A 13,087-nucleotide genomic window follows, 5' to 3' on the forward strand; every position below is an offset into this window, starting at 1 on the left:
GGTTTCATCTTCAAGAAATTCATGGAAAAGACTCTGACAAGTACAGGTTTCTGGTAACTGACTGTACTGCTGAACTGAATGAATAAGCATTTTCAGAACTCTAATGAAAAACTGATGAACTCATAAAAGTGCTAACAAAAGATCAAGATGAAAAAAAAAATTAATTACATGGGACTGAGTGAACTGATGAGGATGAGTATAATTTTTGTGACTTTCTGTCTGAATTTAAAAAAAAAAAATCCCACAAGGACTCAGAGGCAAAGAATATACAAATCAATTTTCACTGCAAAGTAAAGGAGCTGTTACAGTGGAGGATTACTGGACTGAATGTCAATATTATGACATAGTATGAGTGTGTTTCATGTTTGGTAATTGCAATCATTGTTGCTTTTGTTGTGGTCATCCATGTACAATGCTTGGTGTCAGTCTATTTATCTCTTGTAAAAATAAAATACAGTGTGTGTGTGTGTGGAAAAAAAAAAGTATATTAAAGGACACTTTGATTACTTCCATATTTTGTCTGTTGTAAATAATGCTGCAATGAAAATTGGGGTGCATATATGTTTTCTAATTAGTGTTTTTTTCTTCCAGTAAATACCTAGGAGTGGAATTGCTGGATCATATGGTAGTTCTATTTTTAATTTTTTGAGGAATCTCCGTACTGTTTTCCATAGTGGCTACACCAGTTTACGTCTCCACCAACAGTGCACAAAGGTTCCCTTTTCTCCACATCCTTGCCAACATGGCTTTGATAGTAACCATTCTGACAGATGTGAGGTGATATCTCATTGTGGTTTTGAGTTGTATTTCCCTGATGATTAGCAATGTTGAGCATCTTTTCATGTGCCTATTGGCATCTGTGTGTCTTCTTTGGAAAAATGTGTGTTCAGATCCTCTGTGCATATTTTAATTGGGATGTTTGGTTTTTTTGATATTGAGTTGTATGAGTTCTTTGTATATTTTGGATTATTAACCCCTTATTGGACATATCATTTGTAAATATCCTCTCCCATTCAGCACAGCCACTATGGAAAGCAGTACGCAGGTTCCTCAAAAAATTAAAAATAGAATTACCAGACGATCCAGCAGTTCCACTCTTCGTATCCAAAGAAAATGAAAAAAAAAATTTGAAAAGGTATATGCCTCCCAGTGTTCATAGCAGCATTACTTATAATAGCCAAGACATGGAAGCAACCTAAGTATCCATCAACAGATAAGTGGATAAAGAAGATGTGATATAATGGAATATTTCTCAGCTATAAAAAAAGAGTGAAATTTTGCCATTTGCGACAACATGGATGGACCTACAGGGTATTACGCTTAGTGAAATTAGTCAGACAGAGAAAGACAAATACTGTATGTTTTCAGTTTATATGGAATCTGAAAAATAAAACACATTAACGAATATAACAAAACAGAAACAGACTCAGAGATACAGAGATCAAGGAGAGGGACAAGATAGGTGAGGGGTATTAAGAGGTACAGACTACTATGTATAAAATAAATAAGTTACAAGGATGTAATGTGCAGCACAGGGGAATATAGCCAATATGCAATAATAACTTTATATGGTGTATAAGCTGTAAAAACATCGAATCAGTGTGTTGTACACCTGAAACTAATATAATATTGTAAGTCAACTATACTTAAAAAAAAAAAAAAAAACTTCTCAGTAAAAGATACCATTAAGAAAGACTGACAGCACCAACTATTGGAGAGAATGAGGGTTTGAGTGGATCTACATATATCTTGCATAACATACATGCCCCAAATAGATACACGTTTATACTATATAAAGAGCTCTTAAATAAGAACAAATTGTAAGGTACGAAGGATATAACAAGGTGATTCACAGAAAAAGAAATAGAAATAGCTAATAAACATAGGAAGAAGTGTTTCAATTTCAGTAAATAAGGAAATGCAAACTAGAACAATGATAAATCTCTTTTATCCACCTAACTGGCAACAAATCTTTAGAAATAAAATGTTGCATTTTGCCAGAGTTGTGGGGTATAAGGTGCTTTTTCATACGCACTTGGTGGAATTGTGAGTTGGTATAAACATTTTTCTCAGTGTTGCTATCAAATTTAAAGTGGAATTGTGTCTTTTGACCTAGCAATTCTACTTCTAGAAAAATTTGTCCTAGAGAAATACTTGCTTATGTGTGTGTGGAGAGAACATGTATAAGGATTCCAGCATTGTTCATAATAGTGAAAAACTGGAAGCAGTCAAATTGTCAGCCTTTGTTATAGTTACTCAGAATATTTAAAGTATTTGTTTATTTATTTATTTATGACTGTGTTGGGTCTTCATTTCTGCGCGAGGGCTTTCTCTAGTTGTGGCAAGCGGGGGCCACTCTTCATCACGGTGCGCGGGCCTCTCACTATCGTGGCCTCTCTTGTTGCGGAGCACAGGCTCCAGACACGCAGGCTCAGTAATTGTGGCTCACGGGCCTAGTTGCTCCGCGGCATGTGGGATCCTCCCAGACCAGGGCTCGAACCCGTGTCCCCTGCATTGGCAGGCAGATTCTCAACCACTGCGCCACCAGGGAAGCCCCCAGAATATTTAAAGAGGAAATATCCTGGTACAATAATCCTTGGATAATTAACTTTATCATCACTTGGCTTAAGGCAGGAATCTCACTTTTCGGTGAGACATGTTAGTAGAAAATGCTATTTTGTTTTTTCTTTTTTCATAGCACTGGCTAATTTTGTATGTGCTTCTTATTTGACTTTTCTGCCCTTTATTCATGCCCATATTTTATGAACTACAAGATAACGTTTGGTTATAAATCATTTATGTAGAAAAGTATTCCCAAACTCAGGGACTTTTCACTGAAGAAGTTTTTTGTTTGTTCATTTTTAACTTTTTTACTTGGCTCAGGTTTGCTATTTGCTCTCCTGAAAATGTAAGCTGTAAACTCATTAAGCAAGCAGGTGAACCAGTCTAATCTAGAGAAGGCAGACTTCCTCTATGTCTTTCAGTTCATCGAATTATGGAGTGGTTCAAACAGAGAACAATTTAGGGTGCTAAAAATTAGAAGTGGTCCTTCCTAAACACACACAGGGAGAAGAAAAAGAAACATCGTGCCAACTGTCTCCTGTTTTTTAGCGTTTTTTTGGAATTTCGTGTTACTTATGAAGAGGTATTGTTCTGGAATCTGGGAAAGAGATGTAAATGTTAGGAACACAGAAGCAGTATTATTATTTGCTGATGATAGAGTCGTGGGCCTAGAAGAGCCAGGATAATCAGTGAATATATGGAGGCTTATAATAAAGTCCTCAGTTACTTTGTATTATTAATGAAATTTTTTTCCAAAATTTCCTTTTCAGTAGCCTTTTCTGACTTTTTATTTGTAGTTTTCAGGATTTTGATATTCAAGGGTCCAGAAGATGCAGTTTGGACTGGTTGACGATCGAAACATACAAGAATATTGAAAGCTACAGAGCCTGTGGATCTACAATCCCACCACCATATATTTCTTCACAAGACCACGTCTGGATCAGGTTCCATTCCGATGACAGTATCTCTAGGAAGGGTTTCAGACTGGCATACTTTTCAGGTGTGTTTTTAAATAAGAAGAAAGATATGGAACAGAATTCTGTAGTATTTACTGCTCAGTCACTTTGGGACTTGCCTTCTAAACAATGTCCATTTAATTGTGACTCAATCCTCAAGGCAGCTGAGATTGAGGAATTAGAGGCTAAAGGTTCAGGTGCCGTAGATCCGGGTCTCCAAAAGGCATTTTGTATAATCCTAATAAAATGATTAATTTTACAAACTAAGGTCAGTTTTCTTTTTAAATATTTTGAATACGTTTATTTTAAAAGGAACTTTTTCCCCTCAAGTGTTTACCAGTATCCTGCAAGTTACTTCAGAATGTATTTTTGTGTGTGCATTACCCTTGTCTTTACACCTTCAAAGAAAAGACAATCAATTTCACTTTCGTAGTTTGTAGTATCAGAAGTCTTCTTATGCTAATTCTTAAACTTTATCCAAAAAGAGTGAGCAGATCATACAAATATGAAGAACTCAGAGCATTAGAGTTATGTAAATTTTTGCTGAAAATCATTTTACATTTTCTGAAATTACATGGTCTCCTTTAGCAACATATGCTGCTTTTTCTCTTTTTTATTAAAAGCACAGTCTTTGTAATATTTACTTAGGTGCTGAAGCACATTTTCCGTCACCTATTTGCCAGTAAATAAAAGTTGTTAATGGAGAGGTAAGCATTGGCCGACATCATCAGTGTGGACTGTAGGAATCTAATGTTTGGTTTTCTTTCCCTACCTCATTATTGTTATATATTTAAGGTAGTCCACTAAGATAATCAGAATTCTATAAACATTTCAATTCTTTTCTCTCTTCTTCCCCCTCCTGTTTTGTTGAGTAAATTTACACCTTTAGCTCAGATTCATAAAATATTTTGCAGTTGTATTAAAACAATAGAAATTATAAAATGGAAGTACCATGTTGTGGTTACATGAAATGTTAGAAATAGAATAAAGTTAACTTATGATAATCTTAGCAAAAATTTGAGTCTAAATAATGGGCTTGCAAAATATGCTATGATACACAAAGCAAAATATTGTGTGTATGTATATATATATATATATATATATATGTATATATATATATAATATATATAAACAACTCAAAAAGAATATTAAAACTGGATTTGAAAAGGTGATTATTATAGAGGAGTTTTTCTTCATTGCAAAATGTTTATACAATAGAGTATTTGAAATTCTTAGGCAATACATCCTACTAACTTATATATCTTACATCACTTTACTAAATGTTCTGCAGTAAAATAGCTTCTGCAAAAACAGGATTGGTCTTTTCTCTTTAGATCAGCTGTAGAGATCTTCATGGAACAAATCATAAGTGTTTAATAAATTGTTGAGTAATCAGTAAGCTAATATTAATTTGTCATTAGAGTTTAACCTATTTTTGATCAAGCCCAACTATCATTTGGGCTAATCAACATTTATGATAAAAATGCCACTTGCTGTTACATACCCTTTAAAGAGTATGTTTTTCCTCCTTATCTCTCCATCTCCCTCCTCCCAATGTCCTCCCAGGGACATCTGAGGAACCAAACTGTGCTTGTGACCAGTTTCGTTGTGGTAATGGAAAGTGTATACCAGCAGCCTGGAAATGCAATAACATGGACGAATGTGGAGATAGTTCTGATGAAGAGATCTGTGCCAAAGAAGTGAATCCTCCAACATCGGCCGCTTTCCAACCCTGTGCTTACAACCAGTTCCAGTGTCTATCTCGGTTTACCAAAGTTTACACTTGCCTCCCCGAATCTTTAAAATGTGATGGGAACATTGACTGCCTTGACCTTGGAGATGAGATAGACTGTGATGTGCCAACTTGTGGTCAGTGGTTAAAATATTTTTATGGTACTTTTAATTCTCCCAATTATCCAGACTTTTATCCTCCTGGAAGCAATTGCACCTGGTTAATAGACACTGGTGATCATCGCAAAGTCATCTTACGCTTCACTGACTTTAAACTTGATGGTACTGGTTATGGTGATTATGTCAAAATATACGATGGATTAGAGGAGAATCCACACAAGCTTTTGCGTGTGTTAACTGCTTTTGATTCTCATGCGCCTCTCACTGTCGTGTCTTCTTCTGGACAGATAAGGGTACATTTCTGTGCCGATAAAGTCAACGCTGCCAGGGGATTTAATGCTACTTACCAAGTAGACGGCTTCTGTTTGCCATGGGAAATACCCTGCGGAGGGAACTGGGGGTGTTATACGGAGCAGCAGCACTGTGATGGGTATTGGCATTGCCCAAACGGAAGGGATGAAATCAATTGTACCATGTGCCAAAAGGAAGAGTTCCCATGTTCCCGGAACGGCGTCTGTTACCCTCGTTCTGAGCGCTGCAACTACCAGAATCATTGCCCAAATGGCTCCGATGAAAAAAACTGCTTTTTTTGCCAGCCAGGAAATTTTCATTGTAAAAACAATCGTTGTGTGTTTGAAAGCTGGGTGTGTGACTCTCAGGACGACTGTGGCGATGGCAGCGACAAGGAGAATTGCCCGGTAATCGTGCCTACCCGAGTCATAACTGCAGCCGTCATAGGGAGCCTTATCTGTGGCCTGTTACTGGTCATTGCCTTGGGATGTACTTGTAAGCTTTATTCTCTGAGAAGGTTTGAACGAAGGTCAGTATCAAGACAAAACTATAGTGCTTATGCTCTCTACAGTAAAAGCGTGGCCCAAATATTTACAACACATTTTTTTAAATGAGATTAGCAATATATTTTTGTTATATTGTTGAGAAATAAATACTTCTTATGATTTATAAAATGACTATGAAAAGCCTATGACTCAAAAACCTAATAAGAACATTAAAAAACAAATAAATACTAAGAGTTATGAGGTGAGAAAAGCCAATCAGTATTTATCAGTTCCTGTTTTCAGGTTAATCTGTCTTACAGGAATTTTGCAAGCTGTAATTCTCGGTGGTTGCTCTTTAACCTCGGTTTTTATAAATATTAATCCAACAATTCCAGATATTTGAGAACCTTCTGTGTTGAAAGCATTATACAGGTGAATAGAGAAATGCGTAGGAGTAATCTCATGGGCAGTTTACAGTTAGAAGGAAGGAACTGTTGGGTAGAATTAGATGACAAAAAATATAAATGTTGTAAGAGCTATAAAATAAAGTGGTATAAAAGTCGAAGATCTCAGTTAAGAAGTGGTTCAGCGTTAAAGGGTGGCCTTCAGGGAGAGCTGTCTTTTGTGTGGTAGAGGAGAGACTGGACCTGGGAGAAGCTGATGGCAGAGAGGCCTTCTAGAAAGCTCCTGTGGAGACCATGACCGTCAGTCCCAGGAGAATTACAAATGATAGATACAACAAAGAAGTCACATACCAGACAGCTAAGAATAGATGCACAGTATCACAATAACCAAGTGCATCTTATCTTTGGTTCAGTATAAATGGCCAGAAAATGTTTTACTACATTGCAACATAAGAGTACAATGAAGACCAGAGGTCTTGAGTTTAAGAACAAGTTATTCCAGAAAGGGTTTTGGTGACTCATTTCACTCTTTTCCTTATCTGAAAAGTAAATGTGTTGGACTTGATGAATAAAGTGTCTTCTAAGAATTTTCAAATACTTTCACCTCAAGTCTCAAGCCCCTATGTTCTTAGGGGTTTAAAGATCTAGTACTTTTATCTTTTACGGGGATATCTAATTTATTAAAACTTAGTGATCCAGACCCCTAGTGTAAAACCGCATGAGACTAAACTGTCTGCTTCATCTTTGTGTTCTCAGTGTAGGGTAGTATAGATACTCATCAAATGTTGGCTAAGTAAGCTTTACAAATGAACAAGTATATTAAAATTCAGATTGTTTTAATTGTTGATAATTTAAAAATTACTGTTTTGGCTTGCCTTTTTTTAAAATCCTTTTCATCCCCCTGTTTCTCTCAAAGATCATTTGAAACACAGTTGTCCAGAGTGGAAGCAGAATTGTTAAGAAGAGAAGCTCCTCCCTCTTATGGACAATTGATTGCTCAGGGTTTAATTCCACCAGTTGAAGATTTTCCTGTTTGTCCACCTAATCAGGTATGTTGCAACTTATTCTCTTTCCATACCTCTTAAAATGAAATCTATACTTGTATATAATGGTAAAGTATCCTTGACTGTGTCAGAATTTTTGCAGTCAAGTTAAGAATTAAATATATGGAGGATTTGAAATTATACAGTTGACCCCTGAACAACGAGGGGGCTAGGGACACCCACCCTCCGTGCAGGTGAAAATTCACATGTAACTTTATAGTCAGACCTCTGTGTCTGGGGCTCAACATCCATAAATTCAACCAACCATGTATCATGTAGTACTATAGTATTTGCTATTGAAAAAAATCCACATATAAGTGGACCCGTGCATTTCAAGCCCATGTTGTTCAAGGGTCAACTCTAATTGTTTCATTGTATTTTATCAAATTCAGAAGTATACTTTTCATTCTTTACTTCTGATTTGGTTAGGTGATTCTTAAGCATTTTACTGTTTAGGATAATTTAGTGCGTTAAAATTCAAAAGTAAAGTTTGACAGCTTATTTTCTACTTGAACTATTTCAAAGATTTAAAAAGAAATACTAAAGTTGATATGCTTAGTAATAGATTAGTAACATGCTAGATTAAAATAAAAGTTGTTGAAATTAAGTTAACATTTCTACCTGACTTGAGAGAAAACTTCTTCACAGCTGGATTTTACAGTGCTTAAAAATTCATATCATTTTCTTTAAATAGTAACTCATTCTTTATTAATGTTTCTGAATTCTTTAAATTTTTGTGAGTGATTTTTTACTTCGGGTGTACATTAAAGTGATCCAGTTATACATATATATATATATTCTTTTTCAGATTCTTTTCCATAATAGATTATTATAAGATATCAAATATAGTTCCCTGCAATTTCTTTTTTAATTTCTTTTTCAATGCTTACAATTGTGCCCAGGGTTCTTTAAGGGCATTAAGGTTTCTACATTTAAAATGTAAATTCATCCAGAATCATTTCTAAAAGTTGTTCCCAGTATCAGAATTAAGAAAAATTGATGAACATTGTTTTCCCAGTAATTTAATCCTGTTCAAAATGAAAGACCGTTTCCTTTTTGTTAAATAGGTTTCCAATTACAGTGGGTCATCTTATTTGAGTCTTTTAGGAAATCTTTGTGAGAATTTGATGTAATTTGCTAAGTAAGTAATTCAGAACTTCCACTGGTTGGAATTTTGTGTGCAACATAGGAAAAACCTACATTGTGGCTTTTATATATTGTTGTCCCTGCCATGGGGAAGGGTTCTTTTTAGGTAGGAATTCAGAGGATGGTTAATTCCATCCACCCACTCCACCATGTATCACCCCACCCCTATATCCTGAGGCTACCTTCAAGAGGTTAGTCAACTGTGAAGTTAGAGGGGGCACAGTCCACACAAGACAGCCCTTACTTCTAAAACCAATTTTAAGTTCCGGGGCTCCCAAACCATCCTCAGGTTTGATAATTCACTAGAAGGACTGAGAACTCATTGAAAGCTGTTTTACTTAATAGTATAAGCTGGTGTAACTATTATTGCTGGGAAAGGATCCAGATTAAATCAGCCAAAGGAAGAGACACGTAGGACAGGGTTCAGGAGGGTACCAAACACGACCCTTCCAATTGTCTTTTCCCCATAAAGTCAGGACAGTGTTATTCTCTTGACACAGGTGTGTGACAGTATGCACGAAACATTGCCAACTAGGGGAGCTCACCCAAACTCGGTGTCCAGGGTTTTTACTGGAGCTCCATCACATAGGCATGATTAATTGCACACGTGGCTGATCCCAGTCTCTAGCCTCTCCAGAGGTTGACTGATTCTGCTGACTCAACTCTCCCACGCTACATCACATTGGTGTGGCTCAGAGCCTCCACCGAAAACGCGGTGCTACTCTCTGGCTGGCCCAAGTCTCCATGCAATGACACTCCTGTCAAAGCTGACATTCCAAGGTCTGAGGTCTCATCCCAGAAGTAAAGGGCAAAGGTTAGACCTCACTTTGGGTAAGGTTTCAATTCTTTACTACCTACTACAGCATTTTTGTAGGGTTATAATTTACCCTTGTGAGGGAATTCTGCTTCAACAAAGTTTTAAAATAAAATATGTTTGCAAATGGTAAACTAGATTTTATTCAGTTAATGAGATTACACTCTTATGTTTGAAACTTTTGGTAATAAATTATCAAATTTCCTTATTTGTTTTGAAAAAGAAAAATAATCTTCTGATTACCAACTCATTCAAAATAGCGATCCTTTCTGAAGAATCCTTTTCTTCTGCTTCATAAATGGAAGAAGTATATAAAATTATTCCTAAAACAATCATGAGATCCCCTTGTAGAATCTAATGTTAAATTGGCAATCATTTAATTAAACAGACTTTGAAGCCAGTAGAGAGCTTCATCTCACTGACAGACTATACTGTTAAAGTCGGCTTTGAAGTGTGCTGAAGGCATTGTGGGTGGCAGCTGCATAAAAGTGGAGGATATCTGAAGAGCCTTGTATTCATTGCTGGATTTAATGACAGTGCTCACACAAAGCCTTAGAACGTGAATGCCAAATGAGGAGGACCAAATCTATGGAGTTCATAGGGATGTGAGCCACTTTTTTTTTTTTTTTTTTCAGTTAGTTTATAGTTACATTCCCAATTGGTGAAAACTCTTACTCATTTATATAGTAAATTTTATGTGCTGATATTCAGATTTCTTATTGGCAATCTGTTATTTACTAAGGCTAGACTGAAATATTCCTGTGATAGTAGCTTCTTAGCTTTCTGTGAATTATATTCCAGGGATTATGTTCAAAGGGTGTATATGGAAATCGCAAATCTATATGGAAAACCTGAGGCTAGCTGTACGGTATCAGCTTGGATTTACTTCAATACCAGTCACAAACAGAGATGGAAAACATATGTTATCACATCTTCTTATTCTCTTCCCTTCCTTTTTTCTGTGGGGGGATAGGCAAGAGCCATTCATTTTGGCGGAGGGAAACTGTATCACCTTTTGAAAGGGAGTATATCAATTCATCATTGTTTCTTGGAAATACTGTATTTTAAATACTAAATGCCAGATTGATGAAAGCTGTGTTTGTTCCAAGTTTGATTACTCCTTTTTGTAACCACTAGATGGAGCTTAAAGACTGTTTTTGTAAATACTGTAGTTTTTTTTTTGTTGTTTTTTGTTTTTAATTCCGATAGTCATTCATCTAGAAAAAAGAAAATCTAGATGATTTTTCTTTCAGTTGGGCAATATGGTCACCTCCCATATGCACTAATTAAAAATCACCAATTTTCAAAGAATAAGGTTATAATTTATGTTTAACATGAAGCTGTAGAAAATAAGACATAAATCTTTTTTTTTTTAAGACTTTTTTTTTAAAGGAATTCCTTTATTTTTATTATTTATTTATTTATTTATTTATTTTTGGCTGTGTTGGGTCTTCGTTTCTGTGCAAGGGCTTTCTCTAGTTGCGGCAAGCGGGGGCCACTCTTCATCGCGGTGCGCGGGCCTCTCTTGTTGCGGAGCACAAGCTCCAGATGCGCAGGCTCAGTAGTTGTGGCTCACGGGCCCAGTTGCTCCTTGGCATGTGGGATCTTCCCAGACCAGGGCTCGAACCTGTGTCCCCTGCATTAGCAGGCAGATTCTCAACCACTGCGCCACCAGGGAAGCCCAAGACTTAAATCTTTAAGATTGAGGAGGAACCCAAATGTCTCAGATACCATTGAATAGGGCTATAAACAAGTTAATTTCTTTGGCTTTTTGTTTCCTGTGCTGCATTACAAATACAGTAATTCCTTTGTTTATGACAATATAAATAAATTTGTATTTATTTATAATAAATATTTATGGATATTTATTTATGGATATCCTCAATTTATGGATATCCTCAATATCCACTCATTCAACAAATCCTTGAGAACCAACTGTGAGATATAATTTTTACATGTTTTGGAAGGTTTCATCCTTGTAAATCAAGTCTAACGTGTGCTGTGTTAAAACAAAAAAACAAACAGCCTAGTTTTCACACTCCTTTAGGTCATTTAGAGAATTATTGTAGAGATTCTTCTATCTTCGTAGCTAAAGAAGTATCAAATACTTTTATTTTCCATCTTTGGTGCATTTCTAGGATTGGATTACTATGTGAAGTTTTGAAATAAAATTGCTGTTGTAATTGGCATTAAACATCATTTCAAAGTTATATATAAAATGAAGTATTGAGAAAATCTTAAACACAGTGAACAGTGGTTCAAGTTATAGGTTAGATTCTGGAGTGAGGTGAACCTGTATCGATGAGAGAATTTAATTCATCCTCCATAGACCGTAAAATGAGTAATAGAACTTTCATCCACAACACATGCTGAATAGAAGGGTGTTTTCCATCTTAATACCTCGTTGTTAGCTGTTTTAAGATCTTTTCTTTCTTTCTTTCTTTCTTTCTTTTTTTTTTTCCGCAGGCTTCTGTTTTGGAAAACCTGAGGCTAGCTGTACGGTCTCAGCTTGGATTTACTTCAATCAGACTTCCTATGGCAGGCAGATCCAGCAACATCTGGAATCGTATTTTTAATTTTGCAAGATCACGCCATTCAGGGTCATTGGCTCTGGTCTCAGCAGATGGGGATGAGGTTGCCCCTAGTCAGAGTACCAACAGAGAACCTGAAAGAAATCATACTCACAGAAGTTTGTTTTCTGTGGAATCTGACGACACAGACACAGAAAATGAGAGAAGAGATACGGTAGGAGCATCTGGCGGGGTTGCAGCTCCTTTGCCTCAAAAAATCCCTCCCACAACAGCGGTAGAAGCAAGAGTGGGAGCAAGTGGAAGTTCCTCCACTCAGAATACCCGAGGTGGTCACACAGAAACCGGACGGGATGTGACAAGTGAGGAACCCCCAAGTGTGAGTCCGGCGCGTCACCAGCTCACAAGTGCGCTAAGTCGTATGACTCAGGGGCTACGTTGGGTACGTTTTACATTAGGGCGATCAAGCTCCGTAAGTCAGAACCAGAGCCCTTTGAGACAACTTGATAATGAGGTAAATGGAAGAGAAGAAGATGATGATGTCGAAATGCTGATTCCAGTTTCTGAAGGAGCTTCAGACTTGGACGCGAATGACTGTTCCAGACCTCTTCTTGATCTTGCCTCCGATCAAGGGCAAAGGTTCAGACAACCATATAGTGCAGCAGACCCTGGAGTAAGACCAAGTAATCGCGATGGCCCCTGTGAGCGCTGCGGTATTGTCCACACTGCCCAGATACCAGACTCTTGCTTAGAAGCAATGCTGAAAAATGAAACGAGTGATGATGAAGCTTTGTTACTTTGTTAGGTACAAGAATCCCGTCAGGGAGACTGGATACAAGTTGGAGCAATATCCATTCATTGTTTTGGAACTTTACAATTAAACTAGTTTTAATTTAAAAAGAAAAAAGATGCAGGGTGATTTCTTACTATCATATGTTAGCCTGCATGGTTAAATTAAACACCTGTAACTCTATAAACTTTAGAGTTTACTATTTAGCAGCTAAAAA

General features: G+C 36.7%; 1 protein-coding gene across 1 annotated transcript in view; it reads left to right on the forward strand.

The window, feature by feature from the left end:
* Window positions 1–12,921, forward strand: part of LOC132366927 (low-density lipoprotein receptor-related protein 12-like) — an 80,244-nt gene extending 67,323 nt beyond the window's left edge. The window contains exons 2-3 of the mRNA XM_059924377.1: window positions 7,466–7,598; window positions 12,019–12,921. Coding sequence (XP_059780360.1) covers window positions 7,466–7,598; window positions 12,019–12,885 — 1,000 coding nt within the window. The 3' untranslated portion in view covers window positions 12,886–12,921. The remainder of the gene's footprint in view (window positions 1–7,465; window positions 7,599–12,018) is intronic.
* Window positions 12,922–13,087: the final 166 nt, after the last annotated feature.

Source organism: Balaenoptera ricei, chromosome 6 (genome assembly GCF_028023285.1).
Source record: "Balaenoptera ricei isolate mBalRic1 chromosome 6, mBalRic1.hap2, whole genome shotgun sequence".
In the NCBI taxonomy this organism is placed as follows: Eukaryota; Metazoa; Chordata; class Mammalia; order Artiodactyla; family Balaenopteridae; genus Balaenoptera; species Balaenoptera ricei.